The sequence below is a fragment of the Pezoporus wallicus genome, unplaced genomic scaffold (assembly GCF_028554395.1).
Source record: "Pezoporus wallicus isolate ANWC-B61680 ecotype Strahan unplaced genomic scaffold, APGP_CSIRO_Pwel_v1 contig_7876, whole genome shotgun sequence".
NCBI lineage: Eukaryota > Metazoa > Chordata > Aves > Psittaciformes > Psittacidae > Pezoporus > Pezoporus wallicus.
Genome location: NW_026641435.1, coordinates 623,022 through 648,716, shown reverse-complemented (window position 1 = coordinate 648,716; position 25,695 = coordinate 623,022). Strand labels below are relative to the sequence as shown.

The 25,695-nt window shown below is 54.6% G+C and overlaps 1 protein-coding gene across 1 annotated transcript; it reads right to left on the bottom strand.

Moving 5' to 3' along the window:
* Positions 1–242: 242 nt before the first annotated feature.
* Positions 243–25,695, bottom strand: PIK3R6 (phosphoinositide-3-kinase regulatory subunit 6). The gene is made up of 20 exons (XM_057423961.1): positions 25,246–25,695; positions 20,607–20,739; positions 17,292–17,375; positions 16,212–16,303; positions 14,380–14,448; positions 13,766–13,898; positions 12,423–12,492; positions 11,514–11,697; positions 10,625–10,772; positions 9,768–9,854; positions 8,889–9,345; positions 7,745–7,844; positions 6,888–7,010; positions 6,306–6,416; positions 3,974–4,064; positions 3,370–3,440; positions 3,077–3,167; positions 2,518–2,588; positions 1,382–1,494; positions 243–667 (listed from the first exon to the last, which is right to left on the bottom strand). The coding sequence occupies exons 2-20, from the start codon at positions 20,617–20,619 to the stop codon at positions 511–513; spliced, it is 2,265 nt and encodes a 754-aa protein (XP_057279944.1). The 5' UTR covers positions 20,620–20,739; positions 25,246–25,695; the 3' UTR covers positions 243–510.

The window sequence follows — 25,695 nt, the reverse complement described above, 5'->3', positions numbered from 1 at the left end:
TAGAAGCTGCATTAAACACAGGCTCTCCCAGTTGTGGTCAGGCTTACAATGAGCTTTCCCAAATCAGTCAGGGGAACAATTGCTGATTTGCCCAAATACAGCACCCTGTGCCAGAATGAAGAGTGGGCTGTGCAGAGCCCTGCACAACAGGCACTGATTCCCTGCCGGGCTGTGAGACATCACCGTCACAGATGTACTGACAGGGACTGTGTCCCACAGCGCAGGCAGCACCCTCACCCCAGGCTCCCTGAAATGAAGCAGCTCAAAGGTTTTCCTTGTCTTGTGCAAAAGATTAAAACTCAGTTCTCCAGCCTCGCTCTGCCCCTTGGCAGGGGCTCCCAGCTCTGGTCATCGCTGCCATTCAGCAGGGCACAGCCCCATCCACCTCTGCTGTTGCAGCATTTCGCACCATGACCACTGTAAAATCACTGCTGGTGGCCTTTAGTGTGTTTTTGTCTTCCATCTCCTCTGTGATGAGCCAACGTCACATCTCTCACACCAGCTTTTCCTTCATTGAATGACGCCCGCAAATGTGTTGATAGGCAGCAGCAGAGATTTGGGCATGTATTTCACAAGTCCCACATCTTCCTTTTCGTGCAGGTTGTATTTCATTGTCCTTGTCTTTTGCAAGCAGTAGCTGGGCTCTAGGCAAGGAGACACTTCCACGCTGCAACGGCACAAGAGCGCATTTACTGCATGTGCAAATCTGCCCTCTAGAGCCAGAGCCTGATCTCAAACTGAACACCAGGTCCCTCCACTGACTGCTGAGGGAGGATGTGCAGCTGCTTTTATGCTTTGTCAACTGTTTTGACTGGAAAGATGAGCTGATGTGTGTTAGTGTCTGACCAGAAAACCAGAGTCCTTAGCCTGGCTCAGTTCCCTTCTCAGAAATTCACTTCACAGAATGTTCTATGTGGCCCATGGACCCTGAACCACCAGTCTGCTCCCAAGACATTATATGTCACTGCAACTACTACAGGCACATTGATTTCTGCTATTTTCACAAGGCTGAATTCTCTCCCCCTACCTTCATATGCCTGAGACAGCCTGGTGAGGAATGCAGTCAGTGGAGAGAGCATCAGCTCCATGATATAATTCAGAAGACCCAAGATCTCACTTTGTCCCTGGAGGTACCTATCTTTCTACTGTCTTAATGACAGCACCTCACTTAAAACGTAAGAACCATTTCAGTTCTCACAGCATCCCCCAAAATACAACGGAAAGCACCACTTTCCCTGGAGAAGCAATGTATTTGCCCGTGGCTCTTTTGCTGTGTAGGAGGATCAGGACTAGGACTAGATGGGAAACAGCTCTGCTACCCTGGCAGCCCAGCCAGGGTCACGGCAAGGTGCGCAGAGCCTGGCACACGTGGCATTCTCACCTGATCACGTTCCTGTAGGTTCTTCTGCTGTCCTTGTCCAGACGCACGGTGAAGGGCCTCTGCTCTGTGCTCCTGATTTTGATATTGCGTGTTTTCAACCTGTTTGCCACAGCCTGGATTGAGAGAGGAGGAAGAGCCCAGTGAGTTTTTCACTTCCCTTCTCTCGGATGGGTGGTGTATGCATAACGGGTTTGAAAGGGACAAATGACATTTCTCTTTTTTAACCTCAGATGTGACACAAGGTGAATTGCTTTCCTGTAATTACAGCCCAGTCAAACTTTCCAAACTGGCAATGCTTGCACAGGTGGCAAGGTTTGGGATGTCTGATGGGGGCACGGTCCGCTCTCCAGGGCTGTGGTGTATCTTTTCAAGCCACATGAACTGAAGTACCTTGGTGTTCCCAAAAGCCAGGTGAAAACAAGCACAAGTTGGTGCTGGCAAGCTAAAAATACCACCTGAGAGACTGTAGGCTCCAAGGCCCAAATGACCAAGGTACAACAACATTTAATGCCACCTAAACTGCAGCAATACAATCCCCATGGGGCAGCATGTCCTCTGGGGTCTATTTGACCTCTCATGTAAAACACAAAGGAGAGGAGCTCAAGCTTTCAGTCCCATCTCTGGCATATCCAGCTTTATGATGGTTTGAATCAGATTCTTCGAAGTCCCTACTTCTTGTTTGTGCTTTGTTCAAGTATTTCTCCAACAGCCTCTATTCTGGTGAGCTCTGTGGGGATGGACACATAGAGTGTGGGGAGGGCACTGCCACTGCAGGTAAGGAGCTAATGGAGTGATCACAAAACTACAGACCCTCTCTTGTACCCAAATGGAGCCACAGTGACGGGGGCTTTATTTCTCCACTTTGTCCCTGGGGTCAAACAAACCCTGCAGCAGCTCAGTCCTTCCGGGTGCCCTGAGACAGGATTCAATGTGGCGCTGACCAGCAGGGATGCCATTGGAGTGCTGGCTCCAAAATCTAGACTTTTCCATGGAAAGTAATGGCAAAACACTCTCTGAGCAGGGTGACCCCAAAGCCTTCTCCTCCCAGGAGACTGTTTCCGCTTCCACCCTTGTTGTAAGGGATTCCCATGTGTTTTCTGTCCCCCCAAGGGCCATGAGCATCCACAGCTACTTACTGAGAACGATCGTCCTGACAAGTTGTTGATCCGAACAATTTCAGTGATGGTCACATTCAGACACACCAGGTCTGCAACAGAAGCAGTGTGTTAGCCTTAGGCATGGAATGATCTCAGCTCAGCTTTGAGTGGGGCGGTTGCCAGATCCCACGTTTGAGTGCACTGCCAGAGGTCCATGGGATACACAGGACAGCAGAAAAGGAGGATTCTAGTAAGCTCCACAGGCTAAAGGTTTGCATGGGATCATGCTCAGGGTGGAAACCTCAGGGTTTCTGCTAAGGGCAAGGTGAAAGAGGAAGGCTGCAGCAAGAGGAGATGCTGCCAAGCCCAGATTATGGTTCTGATGAACTGAACCCCACATTACAGGGAGTCCCAGGCACATCATTCATGAGGAGCTACGCAACCACAGACTGTGGTGACACTGACACGTGCCCGTCACTGATTCACCCGTCACAGCCCAGGCACAACTGGCACTAAGAACCACGGTCAGATTTACTCTGTCAAGCACCAGAAAACTCTGCAAACTGTCTTCACAAGGTTCCAAGCAGGAAGAACCCACCTTCAGCCTCTTCAGCAGGGATGGCTTTCATCACCAGACCTGTGGAGCGCAGGGACATAGCGAGCTCCTTCACCCGCTCACTCAGCACAACCTGCAGGCAAGGCTCTGTTAGCTCACCCCGGCAGAGAGGGTGCAGGTTTTCCCACATGCAAGGTTCACCATGAGCTCTCCGTCCTTTCCCGGAGTGCAATTCCAGAGGAAAGGAGGGACAGAGCACTCCTCCCAGGAGATCTGTGCCATGCTGGGTACCCCTGTGAGCAGGGACATTTTGGGCTGCTGAGAGCCCCACTTACCTTCTTGTATGTTACTGTGAGATCTAAGCCAGGGCCATCCAGGGTCGTCTTCTTCTTGGTCGTGCTTGACTCTGCAAGGAAGGAATGGGATTGAGGTTTCGCTCATCCCACCTGTCTGTGGTCAGCAGAGGGGTCCTCCCATGGGAAAAGTCACCCCCTCTGTCACACAGCAGTTCTGCTCTGGCACAGTGGCCCTTCTCTCCTTGCCTATGGAATGAGGCTCTGTGCACTCAACAGGTCCAGCCAGATGGACTCACTCAAAGGTCTATGCCCATTAGCAATGGCAAACATCCATTGGATCAGACAGCAGGGTGCATGGGCTGAATGTGCCCTCTGTAATGGTCCAGTCTTCAAGCACCCTTATCACTGGCAACTCAAGGAAGCTGCATGTCTAATAGGGAAAACATCTGGCAAAAGGGATGGCTGTAAAGCCCTGCTTGTTTCCTCAACAGAAACATGGTGCTGGTCCAGATTTAGAGGGTCCTGGAGCCAGGCAAAGGCACAGCTCGACTGCTGCAGGCTGAGGGACAGGGCGAGCTGGAGCTGCGCAGGACCCCGCACAGGGTGGCAGCCGCAGGGCTCAGCTCAGGGGACACACACACACCTCTGTGGGAGATGCTGTCCTGGCCCTGGGTGCGCAGCTCCGTGAGGAACACGTCCTCGGCTGGCTCCTGCGCCGGGTCGTTGAAGAAAACCTGGAAAAGAGGCAACCTCCATGAGCAGCGCGTCCCTGGGCACCCACTGGGTGTCACTGTACACACACGAGTCCCTTCCCAGCCACCCACCACCGGGCACAGGGAGCCGCTTCCAGGCCTGCCTGCAGGTGCTGGCTGAGCTTCAAGGCGCGTAATTTCTAACTGATGCGCTTGAAACCAACCGCTCTCTTCAGAGCTGGTCGTTATTTCCTTCTAATAGGCTTGTTTTGAGCAAAATGTGAACATGGACAGAGGGATTGATGCACCCTCAGCAAGTTTGCCGATGACACCAAGCTGTGTGGGTCGGTTGATACGCTGGAGGGAAGGAATGGGATCCAGAGGGACCTGGACACGCTTGAGACATGGGACAATGCCAACCTCATGAAGTTCAACCGTGCAAGGTCCTACATGTGGGTCGGGGCAATCCCAGGCACAGCTACAGGTTGGGCAGAGAAGAGATTCAGAGCAGCCCTGCAGAGAAGGATTTGGGGGTGTTGGTCGATGAGAAAATGAACATGAGCCGGCTTCAGTGTGCGCTCACAGCCCAGAAAGCAACCGTATCCTGGGCTGCATCAAAAGGAGGATGACCAGCAGGTTGAAGGAGGTGATCCTGCCCCTCTACTCTGCTCTCATGAGACCTCTTGCATCACTGTGTGCAGTTCTGATGTCCTCAAAGAGGATATGGAGCTGTTGGAGCAAGTCCAGAGGAGGCCATGAGGATGACCAGGAGGCTGGGCACCTCCCGTAAGGAGACAGGCTGAGGAAGTTGGGGCTGTTCAGCCTGGAGAAGAGAAGCTGCTTGGAGACCTCAGAGCAGCTTCCAGTGTCTGAAGAGGGCCTATAGGGATGCTGGAGAGGGACTCTTCATTAGGGACTGCAGTGACAGGACAAGGGGTGATGGGTTCAAACTGAAACAGGGGAAGTTCAGGTTAGATCTAAGGCAGAAGCTCTTCCCTGTGAGGGTGCTGAGGCACTGGCACAGGGCCCCTAGAGAAGCTGTGGCTGCCCCATCCCTGGTGGTGTTCAAGGCCAGGTTGGACAAAGCCTTGGGTGACATGGTTTAGTGGGAGGCATCGCTGCCTGTGGCAGGGGGTTGGGACTGGATGATCTTAAGGTCCTTTCTAACCCAAACTGATTCTATGATCCTATGAGGTATTGAAGAACCTCTCCTAAGCCTACATCCAGCTCCTGTGGGACTTGACCCTCAGTTCCAGGAAAACTCTCTTCAGCTAAAGAACTGTGGTCTTAACCAAAAAAGGCAGCCTAGGCCCAGTGATTCCAGATGAAGCAGCATCACATCGTGTGCGACAACAGGGTAGGTTGGGCACCTCTATCTGAAAACCTCATCTGGAGTCAGTTCCTCTTCCCCTGCTTGAGTCACCCAGCCTCTCACTTGCTTTTGATTTTTGTCTAGGAGGAGAAATGAGTGAAATAAAAATTCACCGAAAAACCCCCAGTCCCCAACCACACGAGCTGCAGACCTGGTGGTCCAAGGGTTTACAAGCTCTGTTGTTAGATCAAGTCCTGGTAATGCTGTCCTAGTAGTTACCAAAGTCCTTGAGCTCTTTGCAAGCCACATACCAGCTTGCTCATGCAATGGCTGCTCCTTTGCCACAGGTTACCACATTGGCTACGTGTAGACTAAAAGGAGGTACGTGCATTAGTACCACCCTGAGCTTCGAAGGGGGAGAACTGCTGGGGGAGCAGAGGGAACTGATGTTACGTGTACAAATGCAGTAGTTGTTTGCTCTCATATCAAGGGCCAGGTCTCACTCTGAAGCCATTTCACAGACAAGCTGGCAGAAAAAGTGGTGTTTCAGAAAGCCCTGCAAGGGCCCTGCAAGGCACAGGGAGGTTTTGGCAAAGCCACTGAGAAAACTCCTGTTTCCTCCCAGCATCCAAAGCAGCACAAGGAACCAGAGCTGAGCAATCCCCAGTTCAGCAGAGCAGGAAATTTGGGCCCTTACATTTCAGGGCTCACTTTGCTGACCTGCATGATCCTGAAACGGTCTTCCCAGGATCACCGATTCTGTCTGAGCCTGTACATTGATTCTGTACGTGATGTACATGGGCTACATGTTGCTAGATCTGGGAGCCAGGCAAGGAGGGGACAGGTTAAGGAGCAGGAGATCCAGGCTCGTGCTCTAAGCCACCAGACCCCGCTGACTTGGCACAGCTCTGCTAGCAGTGGGGCTCTACAAGCCCTGCAGGACCCCTGAAGGCACAAGAGGTGGCACCCACCTTCACAGAGTAGACCTGGAAGCAGACGGGCTGGATGCCCATGCGAACGTAGTAAGCGATCACATCAGTGATGAACAGATCAGTCACAAGATGCTTGCTCGGTGAGGAAGGCTGGGGGGGACAAATCACATCATGGATCAGGCACAGTAATCTCAAAAACTCTGCCACAAACCCTCACGCCTGCTTTGGTAAATGATGAGCAAGGAGCTGCTGTGCCAGAAGTAGTCAGAGCAAATGGGAGCAGCGAAGGCTTGCACCCACCTACCTGCCCTTTCTGGAGGCTATCGGTGGTGGTTCAGACTGCTGGGAAATGAGAACTGGGGGATTTCAGCAAATGCCTCATTTACATTTTCTTTCTTGAAATCTGCCATTTCCTGTCCCTTGGCCAAAAAACCCACCAGTGGGTCTTACGGGCTGGGGCAGTGCAGCCACATGCACCTCTCTGCGGCAGGGCCCTGGTGGAGGGAGCAAGCCCTTGCCTTGGGGCACAGAGGAGCTGCAGGGTACAAGCTCATCCTAAGGGATGGCAGATGTGCTTGGGGAGTGGGCTGGGCTGGGGAGGTGGGCAGGTTTCCCTCGTACCATGGTGGCCAGCTTGGGAATCATGTGGCACAGAGTGTTGATGTTGCTCTCGTACCACGGGTCGGCTCTGCCCAGGTACCCAGCCACCTCGCAGAGCTCCTCCTGGCCGGAGGCAGCGTGGTCCTGTGGGAGAAACACAGAGCTCAGAGTATGAGCATGGCTCAGAACACCAGGAGACGCAGAGCAGGCAGAGGGAGCTGGGGCATGAGCAACTCCCACATCCCTCCCCCTTCCCTGCTTGGTCCAGAGAAGGCAACAAAACATTGCTTGCAGCACTCAGCAGGTGCTCAAGAACAACACCTAAGTGAAGAATGAAAAGAGAAATACTTTTATAATGGGTGTTTGTCAGAACTCACAGCCTGCTCTGGGCCAGCTTAAAATACTGTGTAAAGTGCAACTGTTTATTTACTGCTGTCATGAGGCTGCCAGAGGGGAAGAGGTGTGCCCATGATAGACTGGAAGGTAATGACTTGTAGAACTAGAATGGACCATGACCAAGCAGTCAAAGCTTTCAGTGAGGGTGACCACTTCCCCTAGGTGTTTGAGAGGTGAGGAAAGCATCACTCCTTTGCTAAAGCTCTCTCAATCTTCCTATTACTGAGCTATAGAAGCAAAACTGAATACTGCTTCTAGGTTGTGCATTATCACCCATCAGGCTAATTGGAGCAACCTGAATGTCTCAGGCTGATGGATCCCTGAAGCCAGTGTGCAAACTAAGCCCAGGCACCCTGTCTTGGCTCCCATCCTCTTTGTTCTAGGAACAAGGCATTAACGGATATGAATTTCCAGTAAATCCCCTCCTCTTCCTCCTAAACCACTGTCAGGTGCTGGCAACCAGCAGCAGAGCCCAGACCCACCGTAACATCCAAGGTGTTTGGCTGCCCCGTCACCACCGGGATGTAGTAGAACTGCAGGTTCAGCCTGGAAGTCAGGAAAACTCGCCGTGTCTCCCGCTTCCTTGGAGTGGAAAATAAGCAGCCATGTCACAGGGGGAGGTGGAAGGAAGAACTTGGCTCTTGCCAAGGCTGGGCAGTGCCTGGAGACCGCAGCGGCTCTGTTACAGGAACACATGCCCTGCTCACACCCCTCCTTAGCCCAGTGGCACAGGATGGCAAGCAGTGTCCCTGGGTTCCCAATGTGAGCAAGGGGAGATGATGGGGGAAAGGGGTGTCTTGCACACAGGTGCTCAGCTGGGACACATGCAACACTCTGCACCCAGCTCTGCTGCCTGCACCATGACCCAGACCCACCCCATGCTGCTCTTCTGGATCAGGTGAACCAGCTGGAAAAAGCCACCTGGAAAACAGCTTTTCTTTAGGATCTTCTTTTGCATACGAAACGTCTTGCCTCATTTATTGTTCATTTAGCTCCTTCCATGGACAGAAGCGAAGAACCCACTGTGTGCATTATTTGGAGTAACAGCCAAATGATGCCATGCAGCCAGTGAAATCAGATGCGTTTGAATCATAGCATCATAGAATGGTTTGTGTTGGAAATGACCTTAAACCTCGTCCAGTTCCAACCCCTGCCACAGGCAGGGACCCCTTCCACTAGAGCAGCTTGCTCCAAGCCCCTGTGTCCAACCTGCCCTTGAACACTGCCAGGGATGGGGCAGCCACAGCTTCTCTGGGCACCCTGTGCCAGCGCCTCAGCACCCTCACAGGGAAGAGCTTCTGCCTAAGAGCTCATCTCAGTCTCCCCTCTTGCAGGTTAAAGCCATTCCCCTTGGCCTGTCCCTACATCCCTTGTCCCAAGCCCCTCTCCAGCTTTCCTGCAGCCCCTTCAGGCACTGGAGCTGCTCTCAGGTCTCCCCTTCAGGAGCCTTTTGTTCTCCAGGCTGACCCAGCCCAGCTCTCTCAGCCTGGCTTCATCCTTAGGCGCAAAACACCAAGGTCCCATCCTGTCCCAGGTAATGCTGGAGCCCAACCCCATCCCCAGCCTTCTTGGCTACTTTAACCACCTGAAGAGCAAAGCCTCGCAGAGGCTGTGGCCACTGCTTACCTCAAGGAGTGGTAGGCTTGCGCCAGGCGCCCCAGGATGCGGTCGTCGCCCAGCAGCAGGATGCGGGCAGTGTGCAGCCTCTGGAGCGGGGCTGCCGGCGCGGGGGGGCTGCCCGGTCCCCTCTGCAGCTTCGCGGGGGGCTTTGCGGCGGGGCCGTTGCAGCCAGCCTGCAGGAAGGCCACGCTCTCCAGCGGCGACGGCTTCTTCTTGATGCCGCCCTTCCTGTGGAGCCGGGAGAGCTCCGCTTCGCCGCTGCAGGGCGCGAGGGGCTCCTCGCCCGCCGCGGGCAGGTCGCGCTCGATGCCGCTGTCAGTGGAGAGCACCGAGAAGCGGCTCTGCTCGCAGCGCTCGCAGCCCGAAATGATGTCCTGGATCTCGAAGCTGTCCAGGTCCTGGCTGAGGCAGTCGGGCTCGCAGCTCTGCGACAGCGGGCGGATGAACAGCACCAACTCCTTCCCTGCGGGCAGAACCGAGCTTGAGGAGCGAAATACAGCCGAGGGCAGGCTGAGCTCTAGTCCTGCCCCGGCTTCCCTCTTCTTATGCCAGTCCTCCTCCAAGAGGAGTCACTCTTCCAGTCCTGCCTCACTGCACCGCGAAGAGAGCTCAGTATCAGACGGGAGACTCTGGGGACATCCTGCTGCAGCCTGTCCCATGGGGGCTCCTTCCTCATCTCCTTCATCCCTTTTCCCCCCTAATCCCCTGATCTGACCCCAGCAGCCCACAGGTCAGCCCCACAGTCAGCAGGAGCCTCCATGGGCTTGGCTTTTCAGCAAAGGTTGTGAAACTCACTGCTCGAGAACCAGGACTAAAATGTTTTGCACAGAGTTCCCAGCCTCAGGCACCATCCAACCCCCCCACCCCCCCCCCCAGGGCACTCACAGAGCTGGTCATCTTCAGTCCAGAGGTGAAAACTGATGTTGGGGTTGGGGAGAGGGGCACCCTGCATCCCTCCCAGGGGAGCATTGCCTAGGGGAGACAAGGATGTTGTAACACAGAAGCAGTTTTCCCACAGAGGTGCATGAACCCCACTGGTGCTGTGCTTCAGGCCCCCGCTGATATAGCCCACGCTATCTCTTGGCAATCTCAGCTGAAATGCAAGGGAGCCCTCTGACCCCACCATTGCTGGTGACCTTTATCCCATTATGGCTCTGTGAGAAGCAGCAAGAATTCAATAGCTCACTGCCACTGAAGGAGATGTTCCTCCTCCTCTCCCTCACACAGATTCGTGTGAGGAGCTGTGATGGACTGGGATGTTCCTTATAGCCTGTGCAGCCCCTTGGGACCAGGCTGGAACAGAGCACTGCAAGGGATGGAAGGAGATGGCAGCACCACTGCCCACCACAGCAGTACAAGGACGTCTCGAGTGATGCAGTGTCTCCTCAGCCAGGGCCACAGCAGGATGTGTCTTGCACCAGCAGAGCACTAGAAAGTCTGTCCACCCTTTGCAAATGACAGACGCATGCCTCTGGGCCCCAGGGCACCTCAATTAGCAGCAGCAATTGCCACAGTCCCTTTCCTCAGGTGACAAGTCTGCCTTTCACAGCCACGTGCAGTTTCTCCTGGACATCAGGTCGCAGCAAAGAGCCAGGCTGCAAGGACCTGATGCCAGTGGTGGGTGCTGCTGAAGTGGAGGCAGAAGGGAGGTGGGGATGAACAGCCACAGGAGGGCACAGAGGCAAGGTCCTGGCAGCTTGCTCGGCTCCCCGGACCCCTGTGCATGGCTGGCTGGAGCTCACCTGCTTGTGAGGAGCCGAGGATGCTGTGGTGGATCTTCTCCAGCCTCGCTGCGTGCTGCCCGCGGTCGGTGCCAGCCTCGCTTCCTGCACACTCCACTGCCAGCACCACTTGCTGGAACCAGTGCTCCACATCGGTGCTGGGCATATCCTGTCATGAGGAGAGGCTGTTAACACCCGGAAGCATGAAAAGAGGTGGTGCTGCACACAGGGCCACAGGATGGGGCAGAGAGACGGCAAGTGAGTCCTGCCAAAATCAGTGTTTCACAGCAGAGGACACAGATGTCCTCTTGCCCACGGGGAAGGCTGGAGGAGGAGGGGTGCTGGCTGTACTATCTACTTGAAGCTATTTCTGGCAGGTTTTCAGCTGGTGGGCATGAGCTGCAGCAGAGCTGGCAGCTCACGCGACCCTCAGGAGATGGGGACAGCAGGCACACCAAGGTGTCCTTGGAGTGGAAATCACTGACAGCCCCTGCAGAGCTGCCTTTTAAAACCATTTGTCTTACTGTGACCCCACAGCTCCTTGGAGGTTTTGGAGGAAACTGGTTGAAACATGTCCACTGCGAGGCCCTGCAATGCCCAGCGGCTCAAGGAGGAGCGGGTATTTCACAGCAGAGCCCAGCTTTGCTGTGCAAAACTGAAGACTCAAACTGAAGATCCAGAACCTTTGGCTCCTCCTGCAGCAAGTCTTTTGTATTTGAAGAGGTTTTTAGTGTGCCACCAGCTCTGCTCATAGCCCAGCCTTGCAAGTACCGCTGGGGCTGGAGACCAGCAGTGAGGACCCAGCACGGCTTCTCCACTTGCTGTAACATCTTCCTCTGCTCAGAGGTGCCCAGCAAGAGCAGGACCATCGGGAAACCACACATGGTGCTGCAGAAGTGCTGCCCCTTACCTGGAGGCTCGCCTTCAAGCCACTGACGTCGCAGCCCTCTCCCAGGGCTGCCTGCATGGCGTGGATGATCACGTAGCACATGCATGCCTGCGGGCTCTGCGAGACCTGAGCTGCCTCCGTGTCGGTGACCAGTGCATTGCAGATGGCTTCAGAGAGCAGCTCTGGATCAGCAAAGATGAAAATCCTGCGTGGGAGGAGTGAGGGAAAAAGGAAGAGAAGGCTCAGGGAGACCTCAGAGCAGGCTTCTAATACCTAAAGGGCTGCAGGAAACCTGGAGAGGGGCTTTGGACAAGGGATGTAGGGACAGGCCAAGGGGAATGGCTTTAACCTGCCAGAGGGGAGACTGAGCTGAGCTCTTAGGCAGAAGCTCTTCCCTGTGAGGGTGCTGAGGCGCTGGCACAGGGTGCCCAGAGAAGCTGTGGCTGCCCCATCCCTGGCAGTGTTCAAGGCCAGGTTGGACACAGGGGCTTGGAGCAAGCTGCTCTAGTGGAAGGTGTCCCTGCCTGTGGCAGGGGTTGGAGCTGGAGGGGCTTTAAGGTCCCTTCCAACACAAACCAGTCTGGGATTCTGTGATTCTAAGATGAGGACTTCACATTACTGATATCAGGGCATATCCATTATCCCATGCGAAGAAAAATGGTTGCTGCTGATATCCCCCTTCTATGCCCTGTCTTCCCACCAAAGGAAGCTCCCTGCCTCCCAGGGCCACAGAAATAAATTGGAGTACATGGAAGGAATGCAAAGCTCATTTTAGCAAGGCACTTGATGCCACCAAATTGTTTCCCCCAGCAGCACAAACTGCCATGTGGGTTATGTCCAATTTCCTGTTCCAATCAACATTAATTCAGGGCAGGAAAAGGCCAGATTTCACTGTGAGACTATAAAAGAAATTAAAGTAACAATACTCACTTTTCCTGATAAGGATATGGGTCACTTTTGAGGCTTTGTTCGGAAATGACCATTCTCTGGTACAACATTCCTAGGAAATGCAAGAATAAACACGGAGGAGTCAGAGCATGAGAAACGACAACACAGCTCCCTGGAGCTGCTCAGCACTACTCCTGGTTGTGGGTCTGCCAAGTCGGTGAACACACTGCAGTGATGTAAGCCAAGAATCAGGCCCAGAGTTAAAAATAGTCCAGGACAAAGATAGACCATGTTACAGAAAAAGAAAACTCCTATTCAGGGACTATTTCCTGTATTTCCCTTCCTTTGTTTAGTGGATTATGAGCTTGGGAGCAGGGTCGGAAGTAGGAGGAAGAGCCCTGCTCCCAGCCTCCCTGCCCAGGGCCAGGTCAGGAGACAGCGTTTGGTGGATATGAGCACAGCATACTTCTGAATCAGGAGAGACGTGCTTTGCCCTCACCCAGCTCTTGCGTGGGGAAGATACATCCACCCCACATTGCAACCATCTCATGAACCTTGTGAACCCCGCTGGACATCCCCATCTCCCCACACTGAATCCTTCTTTCACCAAGTTGGGTGAATTAAAGGTGGACCTGGAGCTCCAGGCAATGCAGTACTGGGGAAGAATGGTTGGAGTGATGCTGGTGAGCTGACTACCAAGAATGGCACTTCCTCATGTCCCACCAGGTCTCTCAAATTCTTCCTCCACGTCACAAGCTATCTGCACCTCGCACTATTTTACAGGATTGCTTTTAAAGACAATACTTTAATCAGAAGCATTATAAAGAGCAACACAGAAAAATGAAACTAGAGCTGTCCTCTGGCTTGCTTCCTAAAGGGTTGTTCTCTGCAGAAGCTAATGATGTTTTAGTGTCTAAAACCTGATGCACGGGTACTGGAGGAGAGCCCATGCCCTCAGCCTGCAACTATGTCTCGGAGATTTCACTTTGGGAAAGGAGACCTCCACAAAATGTACTGAGATGTCCATGCTGGAGCATACAGAGTGTAAGCAACCTTTCCTCACAGATGTTGTATGTATACCTGGCATTAGACAGGCTGGACTTGGTTCTGGTGGTGCCTACACCAACAGCAGGAAGACCCCAATGTTTTCTGCTAGTAACTAAGGCTCAACAGCCTGAAATCAGGAGAGGGGAACCCTACATCCAAATGCACCCTTAACACTCGCAAGCATTTGTCCACCCCCTGCAGAAATCCCTGCCACGGCTCCCTGCATTAGGCAAAGGCCAACAGAGGGATAGAAATCCCCCCAGGATCTCACTGCCATTGCCTCCAGGACCCAAGCCATTCACTGTGCCATGCATGGGCAGAGGAGAGAGCCCTCGTACCTGGTGCTGTCCTTTCCATCTTCAGCCTGACGGCATAGTCCAAGCCAATGGTGCAGAAAGGCTTGGGCAGGGTGAGCAGCTTCTTGCAGAAGTCATACACTCTGCCACAGAGCTCGTCGGAGATGCAGGGAGCCTGGAGTGAGAAAGGGGCAGATAAGGAGATGCCACAGGCAGTGATCCCTAAGGGTGCTCTCCCCACAGCACACCCCAGGGTGGGAATGCACAGAACTGCACCGAGCTCGACATGGATTTAAATGCAATAGAAGAAGCAGAACCAGGCCCAGCAATGGTTTGGAAACCTCCAGCAGTACCCACTGAAGGGCAGGGAGCACGTTTTTGCCAGGCTGTGGCTTCCTGCACCACCAGGCACCTGAAGAGCTCCAGAGGAGGGGATGAGCTGGAAGGGCCTGTCACTTCCACACGGCAGAGCTCACAGTGCCTCAGCCACCAAACAGCACACTGCAAAATGCACGTTTGAGTCCACCTGTGGTACCCCCAGGACTTTGCTGGGATATCTCAGCACAGGAATAGGTGCTGAGTGACCTCAGGTGGCCCCTCCTGTGGGCTCTGATTTCCCTGGATCTTGCCCCAGTGAAGCCCCACAAGCAACTCACCTTGATCAAGGCGTACATCAGCGTGTGCAGCAGGGGGATGATGTAATGCCTGAAGTCACCTCTCTCTGCCTGTGGGACCAAAAGGAACCATCAGCACCCTGCAGGGTGCTGGGACGGGAGACACCAGAGCCAGAGGAGCTACTGGAGACCCCAGCATGTGCTGGGTTCTGTCTGTGCAGTCACTCTGATGCCCTGGCTTAGGGGTGATGCTCCCTGTGTCAAGGTGAGGTTTGGGATCCCTGACAGGCAAGATGTCCCTGGGGCAGTGGGTCCTGCATAGTGGGCATCCCATACAGCTAAGCCCTGGGGAGGGGTGTAGGGGAATGGACCACAGGGCTGGAGGTGGCTGTAAGGATGTGGAGCCCCAGGAGCTGCTACCAGAGTGTGATTTGCCCATGCAGCAGCCACGGTGGGAGAGAACCAGCAGAAGTTTCTAATTAAGCTCACTGAGGAGCTTTCTGTTGCAAAAACTCATGTGGAAATACAAGACCTCTGGGAAAAGCCTGATTTACATTTGGTGGGTGTGGGACCAGAGTAAACAGGGAGGAGAGATGGTCTTGCATCCCCATCTTGGCCCATGGGAAGCCAGATGGTTGCTCTGGCTGACACAGATCCATCCCCTCCCTGCAGCCTGGTCTGGCTCTAACAGCAGCTCCAACAACAGGAATGCTCCTGGATAAAACTGGGGAAGACAATTTCACCTCAAAGATATTTCCAGCGCCTTCCTTCAGGGCTGCTGTGCTGATGGATCCCAGTTCAATGGGAAGCAAAGCTTTAGAAATCAACATGAATAACAATTGCTGAGACCGGCTCATATCTGCCCATGGCCCTGATGGAACTCAAGCATGAGGAATAACTGCAGGATGTTCACAGTGCTTCGATATGTGGCCAAGGACCTGTGCTGTGCTGGCACCTTGGCTCAAGAGTGTGATATGGGTGTTGATGGAGGGAGGTGACAGGGTCTGCAGAGGCACTGAGCAGCACCCAGAGACATGGGAGCTGAGCGATGCTGAGCAGGGCAGCTCCATCCTTCCAGCTCAAAGGGAGAACTAGCAAAGATGCGGAGCAGATGGTACTGGGAGGTTCTGCACACAGGATGGGTGGCAGGGGCTCATCACCAGCATGGGGAGGAGGAGGAGTGGGGACAAGGGATGTTCCTCCTGGCATCGGAATGAGAAGGCGCTGGGTAAACAGGCTCATCAGAAAGAAAAGGTATTACTTCTAGACACCTCTCCAGACCACAGACCAGGCCCCACCGGGTGCTGCGAGCGCTGAAGGTTTCCATGAGACCAGAACATGACAAGAGAAATCAGTGAAACAAAGAACCCGTCAAGTTTTCCAGCAGCTGCTCTCAGGACAGGACCTGCACTGGGGGTTCTGCTCTGACATGCTCTGGGGTGGAAATGAGTGAAGCAGGGCAGAAACCCGCTCTGCTTGTCCTGCAGCTGGCAGGGGCAGGGTGAGGGAGATCTGGGGTGGTCAGAAGGGTTTCTCACTCTGCTCCTTACAAGCTCAAAGGCTGTTTTCTGCCCCTGCAGCACTGAGGAGCCTGGGGAGGTTCCCTGCTCTGCCCACAGCTCACTGTCACTGCTGGGGCAATCTCCGGTCCCTGCAGCCATCAGCTGGGCCAAGCTCCAGCTCTGCCCTGCTGTCCCATGGTGTTTCACTGTGCTGTGAACACCAGTCCCCAGCCAGGCTCAAGGCCCCTAAAAGCATCTGTTTGAGGTGGAGCTGAGGACCCATCCTCTGCTCCCCTAGGCAATGCAGAGGAGCATGTGCCATGGATGGGGCTGATCCTGGCGCTCCAGGGATGTCTGTGAGGCAGCACTCACCCTTTCCAGCTCCTTCACCAGGATCCTGACCAGGACAGAGCTGTTACTGGGGTTCTGGTCGATTTTCTTATGCAGGGTCCATCGCAGCATCCCTGAGGAGTGAAAGCCAAGGAAGGTGTCAGATGCAGAGCAGTGATGGCTCAGGGGCAGTGTTTCACTGAGGAACCAGGAGACCTGGGCACTGCTGCTGCAGCAATCACCCACTGGGATGCTACACTGACAGCACCATCAGAGCTAAACAAGGCTTTGCTGCCCCCTGCTTCAGTCACTGACCCTCTGCAAGGGACAAGTCATGCTGCTGCCCCGGTTCTAGATGCATTGATGTATTGCACCTTTAACACTGGGAAACCTCTGGAAAAATGACCCAGAGATCCTAGGACTGGGGGGGGGGGAGGGCTGTAAAAACAAGGCAGGCAATGGATGTGAGTTTCTGCTTGCTGTTCCTTATGTTGCTCTGCCTGCTTTCACCGCCTGCCCCAAAGAATTTGGGTTCCTCTGGCCCCAGCACACAGCACTCGAATGCTGGCTGCCAATGGGTCACACTCAGAGCAAGGACCCAAAGGACCTCAGTCCTGAGGATGGCAAGGCTCATTCCAGACAAAACTGAATTTAATGAACTGTAAAATATCCCATGCACTCCAAGTAAAATCAGTTCTTCAGAATGAATTCATTTCCTGAAGCTGCAGCAGTCCAGCTGCCAGGTCAGCAAGGGTTTTCTTCTCCAAAACCAGCACGGGCATTTCAACTGACACTTTAGGAGGAGCTGAGCAGCATGCGGCAAAGCAATATCACGCAGGGAGAGACAGGGAGGCTCCCAGCTCGAGGTGTTCAGTGAGCTGGACAGGTCTGTGTGGGAACAGTGTCACAGACTTGCGCTGGATGTCATCCCACCTCAGTGCTGGACCTGCGGGGCAGGTGAAGGGTGTCGGGGATGCTGAGACACGTAGAGGAGGGACGGAAGCTGCCGAGGGGCAGAGAGCTCCCAGAGCAGGGTGGAAAGGGCCGCCCCGTGTCCCCCCACCGCGGGGAGCGATGTGGGTTTGGGGCTAAGCAGTGCCCCAGCGAGGCGGGAGCTCCTACCTCGGTCGCACTGGCAGGCGGGGTGGTGCCCATCGAGCTCCCGCAGCAGCGTGCGGACGCGGCGCAGGATGTCCGATTCCACCTCTGCGGGGACAAAGAGGACGTGAGGCTGCAGGCAGGGGCAGCCCCGGAGGAGGAGGCTGGGTCCGGGTGCGCACAGGGACTGCGCCCTCACCGCATCCCTCAGGACGGCGGCCGCAGCAGGTTTCGAGCCTGGAGGAGCCTCCATGGAACCGGAGCAGGGAGCAAGTGCCACCCTGTGGACTGGTAGCCCCAGAAGCTACGCTGGAGAGCAAAGTGCTCCTGCAGGGCCATGGTGGTGAAGCTCTGCAGAACATTGCTCACACATGAGCTCTCCCCTTGTTTGATAAAGAAACTACACATTAAATATAGAAACAAAAATAAACCACAGTGCAGCACCATCAGTCACAGAATCAACTGGGTTGGAAAAGCCCTTCAAGCTCCTCCAGTCCAACCCTTACCCCAGCACTGCCAAGGCCACCCCTAACCCATGGCACTGAGGCCTCGTCCCCACGCTGTGTGAACACCTGCAGGGATGGTGACTGCAGCCCTGCCCTGGGCAGCCTGTTCCAATGCCTGAGCACCCTCTGGGGCAGGAATTGTTCCTCAGCTCCATCTAAACCTGCCCTGGAGCAGCTTGAGGCCATTTCCTCTTGTCCCATCCCTTGTTCCTTGTTAAAGAGCACTGTGCTTTGGCACTGCATGGATTCAGTCTCAACTTCAGACCCATTGCAAGGAGCACAATCGCCACAAGGCCTGCTGCCTACACCAGCACCTTACCCTGCATGGGAAACCCAGGCAGAGCCACCACATCACCTCCTGCCTCCTGCCCGTGCCCCCTCGCAGCCCCCCTGGGTGCAACCAGCCACCCTTGGGCACTGCGCACCTTCAGCTCCCCAGGCAGGGACCCGATGTGGGTGCTGCTCCCTGGTAACCACCACACACCCTCGTACACGTCAAAACCAGCATCCTGCTTCAGCCAAAAATAACCTGACAACCTCAGACCGGGCTGGGGCAAGGACTCGTGATGACAAGTGAGCTCGTGCGCAGCTGGCTGGCCATGCATGCCAACACAGAGCACGTGTGAAATCAGAGTCAGCCCTGAGAGTGTGTGGGGTATTGGCCAGGCAAGCTGCAAGGTCCCTGTACTCCACCATGGCCTGTCTTTGTGTCCCCTCTTACACTGGGCCACTCCTTGTCTATCAGCAAAATGGTTCTTCCTTTGTAATAAGAACAAGTGCATCCTATAAGGTTGGGTATTCATCATGCGATGTTCTCCTTCTGTATGAAGCTGTGGGCTGGGGCAGGCAGAGCATGCCCTGACCCAGGGAAGCATCTCAGATGTTTGTAGTAACAATAATCCAGGGCCTTTTCCCAGGGCATGTTCCTGGCCCTGTGTCCACTGGTGGGGCCCAGACCATTGCCAGTAGCAGCTGAGTGCCTCTCGCCTTCATGGCAAGGACGCAAGCAAGGAGCAATTTGTCCAGATCCTGAGGAAGCTCCAGACACATACTGCCCCGTCTGAGGAGTCTCATCCACATGGGGGTGCCTTTGGGATCAGTGCCATTGCCACCACTTTTCCTGCCCAGTTTTGCTCCTGAGTTTTCTATTTCCCTCTCTTCTGTCACAGCTCCATCTTTCCTAATACCGGAGAGATGGAGGGCACGGGCAGGCACTCATCTTTACCTACAAGAAACAGAGGAGGCAGCCAGGGTGACACTAAAGAGGGTGCTCAGGGACTACAGCCTCCAAACCTCCTTCTTTGGCTCTGGAAGGAAATAAAGCCAACCAGGCTGTGAGTGGTTGGTGAAGCAGGCAGTGCTGATCATGCAGGAGATGGAGCAGCTTAGCACTTGGCCCCTCATCCCATGGAGACCTGTGCACCATCCCAGGATGGGTTTGAAGTGAAAAACATGATTTTTTCCTCTTATACCATGTATTTTAGTGGTTGCCCAGGGTTATCATACAGAGGAGCAGACGCAGCATGCCAAGTTGCTACTGTTCCCACTGGTGATACACTACAGAGAGCAGGAGCATTTTGCCCCTCACAGCATCCTTGCTGCCATCATCATCAGCTCACAGGGCGGGCGGCCTGGCCAGGCATGACAAGCCCCTCTTGTCCTCTCCAAGCCTGAGACTGCAGTGCCATAGGTGCAGAAAGGTGGTGACCAGGGCACAGGGGCAGCAGACATGAGCCCTGCATAAAAGACAACTGGGAAATGCAAAGTGTAAAGTATTGGGATGGGATGGCCTATTCCTGAGTATGCCCCCAAAACGGGTCATCTCCTTAAGGATGCTTGTAACAGAGCATGCATTCAATTCAGGCTTCCTCTGCAGAGGAGAAAGCGCTGTGGCTTCAGTGGAAGCTGCACCTGAAAACAGCCACACACCCGGGTCATGGTTCCTCCCAAGTGCTGGTGAAGCACTGTGTGTGTACAGGGGAACTCCCCACACAGTTTGTGCCATCGCACCCCACCCAGGGAGAAATGGTGGTGCCGAAATGGCCTTGGAAATGGGATCTTCCTCCTTGTGGGAGTGTCATTTGGGGAAATGTCTCGAAAATGTGTGTTTTCTCTGCCTGTTTTCTCCCCAGTGACTCTGTGAAGCTCCTGTTTCACTGTTATGTTCACGGGCTTTGCACTAGGGAATTCTGCAATAATGGACTATTTGGAATTTCCTATTCTTTCCATTTGTGTATGTTAATTACCAGGGAAGCTTTTCCTGAGCACTGATATAAATACTCTCCTCTTTTCTAAATCAAAGCAGTTACAGCCCCTATACACTGAGGTTCCTTCATGGGGAGCAGAGCTTCGGCTCCAACACAAACAAGAGGGACTTTGATCTAAAAACAGTCTCAACCCACCAGTAACAAGCGGTAGTGGCTTAGAAATGAAATAAAACGTTTCAGCATCAATATCCTGACCTCAGGGTGCCGGGAGAGCAAAAGCACCTTGTGAACCAGCATGAAAACAAAACACATGGAGAGTGGGGGAGGATGGACACCAAAACCCACAAACACAAAAACCTTTAAAATTGATGTGAGTCTTTGCCAGAGCTGGTGGCATCAAAGTGCCCTGCAGCAAACCTTCTCGATGCCTTGCAGTGGCTTCGTGCCTCATTTCCCAGCTGTCCAGCAGGGTCTGCCAACACCTTGCAAAGACCAAGGTCTGCCCAGAGGCAACGAGGCCTCCTCAGATACCCACATACTTTATCAGAGGGCAACCAAGGCACAGGAAGGATGAAGGGGGTTCATTGGGTTGGGATCCCCCACACCGGGGTCTCAGCATCACCCACCTGCGCTGTCCATGGCTGGGCTGAGGCTGCAGCGTGGGGGGAATCTCGGCAGCCACAGGGTGTCCGCAGTGATGGGTGGGTGCAGAGCTGCTCCTCACTCCACATGGGCATGGCCTTGGGTCCTGTGTCCCACCTGCAGAAAGACAGGGACACTTGGCTGAGTCTGGCGGTGGAGACCAGGATCAGCCTGGACCTTGGTGGGGAGCGCAGAGGCACTGGGACACTGTGGGCATGGGAACTCAGCACAGAGGATGCGCAGCAGGGAGGGAGGCAGAGCCCTATGGGTGAGCACAGCATGGCTCAGGGGCTGTGCTTCACTGAGAAAGCTGCAGCTCAGAGCTGAACCCATCTGAACACTTGCCCCCCAAAGCCTCCTGCAGCAAGGAGGACCCCAGGGGTGAGCATCACTGAGCAGGGCAGGAGAGGGAACCACATCCTCCCTGGGATTTAAGAAGAAATGCTCAGGTGAAAAACAGAGTCTGAAATGCAAGGTCCAACCAGGAAAAAAAAAAGAGCCCAAATTGCCAAGAGGTTTCCATGCTCGGTGTGTGCTGAGCTGCTGCCATCCTGAGCCAGCATCCAAGACACAAACCCCAGGGAAAGCTCCGGAGCTGGTTACGCTGCAGAGGGAGACCAGTCCAGAGCTGGACAGCTTCCTTTGCCCTCAAGCATTGTTCTATCAAAGAAAGAGGAAAAAAAATATAAACCCTGTGAGCCGAGGAGGAAGGAAGGGAGATTTGCCTATGACATGACTACAGGCAGGGGGGAGCCAGCATAGGGCAGCTGCAGGGGAGCAGAGGAAATGCAGCATCTTCTGTGCACGATACCACTGCTGAGATGTTCAGCTGTAGCCATCTACCCCTCAGTCAGATCCCTTCCAGCCCACGAACCCGGCACCTTGTGGTCCTGCACCCCCAGTGCCTACCACAAGGAAGCATCTCCCTAGAGTGTTGCCCTCTCCTGTCTTCCCATCCACGGGCACAGCAGCAACCACAGGACTGTGCTGCCCGTGCTCACAGCCCGAGGGAGCCGCAGCACTGCTTTCAGCATCCCAGCCCGCAGCTTTTCCTCTCTCCTTGCCTTTAGGGAAGATAAAAAATACCAGCACATAGCTCTGAATTCTGCATTTCCCTGCAACACCCACATTTATGGCTGAAGACAGGGAGCCTGCCTCCAGTGGTCCCCAAAGCAGCACAGGCAGCAATAACATCCCAGTCCCACCAGTTCCCTGCATCCCTCCAAGCACCGCCAGGCCTTCAGCCCACGCTTGTGTTCAGGTCTTTGCTTTCTTTAGGATATTTGTAGATTTAGGACCTAACTACCCAGGCCAGTCCTAAACTTGTAAATATCCATCCCCAAAGCCAACAGCTCTGCAGCTGCAGGAGGAGATGGACGGACACGTGTGGGAATGCCCCCGCCACGCACCACTGCAGCCTCGGGCGCATCCTGCTTTCAGCAGCTCTCAGAAGATCATTAAAGGTTTCCTGCGGCACGCCAAGTGTTCAAACCCACCCCAGGTCCATGGAGCCTCTATTTCTGGGCTGGATAACACGCCTGGCACTGAGCCACCAAGGCGGTTTCCACCGCCCGCCGCGCAGCAGCACCATGGGAGCAGCTCCCAGCCACGGCTGATGGCAGAGAGGACAAGGGAGGTGAGGACAGGGTCCTTCTGCAGGCCAGGGTCTTATGAGAGCAAAACAACTGCCTCTGCTTGCACAGCTGGTGGGCAGCTTGGTCCAGGGCCAGGAGCAGGGAGGAGATTCCAGCTCTCCTCCAGCTCAGCTTGCTCATAGAATCATAGAACCCCAGCCTGGTTTGTGTTGGAAAGGACCTAAAAGCTCCTCCAGCTCCAACCCCTGCCACGGGCAGGGACACCTTCCACTAGAGCAGCTTGCTCCAAGCCCCTGTGTCCAACCTGGCCTTGAGCACTGCCAGGGATGGGGCAGCCACAGCTTCTCTGGGCACGCTGTGCCAGCGCCTCAGCACCCTCACAGGGAAGAGCTTCTGCCTAAGAGCTCATCTCAGTTTCCCCTCTGGCAGGTTAAAGCCATTCCCCTTGGCCTGTCACTACATGACCTTGAAGGTCCTTTCCAATGCAAACCATTCTATGATTCTCTGAAATGAGATGTGCCTCCTGTTATGTGCAGAACTCATCCTCCTAGTTTCAAAAATTACAGATCACCCCCTTCAGTGGTTACAGAAGGAAAGAGAAGGATTCCTCTAAGCCCTTGCATGCACAAGAGCAGCCTTACACAAACAGCGAGCTGCTCGACACTGTGGTCCACAAAATATTACCTGCTGGGAAGAGCATTGGGATTCCCAGTGCTGTAGGAGACCCACATCGCTGGCGCCGGGCGGCAGTGACGGGGCTGTGCCCTGTCCCATGGAGCCTTCCTGATGAAGTGAAACCCAGCCTGGTGCTAATTGTGTCAGTGGTTTTCCACATCCTCATCCTACCTGCCCACACGTGGGAGGGGAGCTGGTGACCCAGCATGGAGCCTGCTCACCAGTGCTCAGCCTCCCCGCTTAGGACTCAGCAGTGCCGAAGTGACCTGAGCTTCTCCTGCCAGAGATACTTCAGGTTCCACTTCACTTGTCCCCTTACAGTGCTCATTTTCCTCACTGCCAGCAAAGAGGAGCTGAGGTTGGATCCATGGTCAACCTCTCTGCTCCGAGTGCTTGGCCTCCTAAGAAAATGCAATGTAAAATGTCCAAAACTAATCCCCAGCTCATTCAGAATCCAGTCACTGTCTGCAGGAGGACAGGTAAATGTTGTATGAGAAGAGGCTGAACACAGATGGAAACAGGCTGGAGAGGGTTCTAGCTCTCTAGTCTTGTTCCTGCCAGGAACCAGCTACTGGTTCTCACTGGCCATAACCAGCACATGGACATAAATGTGCAGAAAATCACCCATTTTCATTGGGGATGCTTTCTGACCACTTTGATCCCATGAGTGAGGGGACCAGGGCCACCAAAGAAGGAGGAGGAGGGATGCAGGGCTGAGGATGGGGAGAGCTGGACAGGATCAGCCCCAGTTCAGACAGCAGGACCACATTTGCCCTCCCTGGCCGCAACAGACAGGCAGGCCCTTCCCTCATGGGCTTCATCTGGACTTTCCCCACAGCAGATGTGACCCTGCAACCACGCCAACACAAATCCAAACCCAGTAACACAGCAAGGGAGGCTCTGAAGATGCAAGAGCCTGTGCAGTAACCAAGGACTTCATTTAGCCTTTGCACAGAGCATTTACCCTCAGTCCTTGCCTGAGCAGAAGGAGGCTGTGCCCCAGCCAAGGTGCATGGGTAGCTTTTGAGAGCATTAATGAAGCCAGGCTAATCTATGCCCGATTATCTGACCTGGGTACCCCTTTGGCTGAGCAGAGCAGAGCAGTGAGCAAAGACCCAGGCTCTGCTCCCCTGGGAAGGACACTGTCAGCCCCCGCCCTGGCAGTGATGCTGCTCTGGGCAGAGGCTGACCATAAGGGATGAATCCATCCCCTGGCAGGAGGGATTCCTTGGACATTATCTAGAAGCCGTGCGTCACTGCAGGGAAACAACAACCGTCGGAAGCTCAGTTCACTCATTTAGAGCTGCTGATTTGGGTGAAAAAGCATTTTAGCCGAGGCTGTGTGGAACTACAGGTACACACCATGGAGACCCCAGTGCTGGTGTCACAGCAGTGGGGGATGTCACCCACTGGCACCAGGAACCTGAGCTATAGGTGGATCCCTATCACTGCCCCAGCTGTTTCTTGGCTTGCTAAGGCAGGATCAGTCCCAACACCCACTTTTCCAGTCTGCTCCCAAGACACAGAAGCCATAAATCCCCTGGGAGAAGATGTGACACGCCGGGATGTGATGCTGTGATGCTGGAAACACTTCTTTTCTGGAGAAGATGGAGAGGGATGTCCCTACATCCTCTGCATGCAGGGACAAGTCCCTTCCTGCTGGCTCCTTGGCCATTGCCACCCCTTCTGGTCATAGACCATGGGGCTAAAGACCCTGGTTACAGCCTCTTTGTGTCCCTCGAGCCCTGACCCACCATGTGCTGTGAGCAGCCAGTGGGATCCCCATGCCCAGGGCTTGCTCAGGCTCTGCATGGGAATGGCAGGCGCAGAGATGTCTGAGCTGCACTGCAGTCCCGCTTCTCCTGCAGGGATCCAGGAGAGGCAGGTTTGCACTGGTGTCTCATGCAGGGATGCTTGCAACCAGGGGACTTCACCTCTAGAACCAGACCCTCAGCATTAACTGCCACATCCCAACATCCCAGCAGAGTAGACTGGGGATGTTGGAGACAGCAAGTGTCATGTCAGCACCGTCCCCAGAGGAAGGGGAGCACAAAACATCAGAGCTCTCTGCTACAGCCAGCCCTCCCTGCCTCACCTCTCCCAAAATGACTGATCTCTGGTGCAAGTAGGGGGATATTGTCCCCATTTTTAGGGATGGACTCAGCACTGCTCCTAGTGCTTGGTGGACTAACTTGGACCTTTCTCCTGGGAACACTGCCCAGCTCCCTGGAAGTCAGGGGACAGGATCTCCCACCACAGCCTGACTTGCACCATCCCCACTGAGAGTGGGAGCAGAGAGACCATGCAAGGAAGGACCCTGTCCCAAACCGGCTCTGTTCCGGGCTGCACTCACCTTCCTTTGCATCCTTCCAGCTCCCAGGATCACAGCTCCCTTCGGGGCACAGGACCATCCCAGCAGGCTCATCGTGAGGAGGAGGACAGAGGCAGCAGCAGTGAATCAGGTGCAGCAGAAGGGCACCAGCTCCTCGGCCGAGGTGGGAGGCAGGCGGCAAAGCAGTGATCCCTACGGCATCAGCACTGGAGCCTGCACAGCGCTGCCGAGCACAGACAGGGCTTGCTTCTGCTCCATGTGCATGTGCCTGAGCTCACCGGTGACCACAGGCTTCCTACCCAGACAGGAAGGGCTCATGGGCCCCGGCCAACGCACACGACCATGGGGAGACGAGAGATGAATCGAGGGGAAATATGACAGTGCAAGCCCTGCAAAAGTGACGGCAAAAGGTAGAAGCTGCTCAGTTCCCTGATCCACACCAGTGATTTCTGCTTTCTGTCCCCCTCCTCC

Coding starts and splice junctions, on each gene's coding strand:
- PIK3R6 (XM_057423961.1), bottom strand. Junction 14,449..16,211: donor TGGTGAAGGAGCTGGAAAGG/GTGAGTGCTGCC, acceptor TTGGTCCCACAG/GCAGAGAGAGGTGACTTCAG. Junction 4,065..6,305: donor TCCAGGTCTACTCTGTGAAG/GTGGGTGCCACC, acceptor CCTCTTTTCCAG/GTTTTCTTCAACGACCCGGC.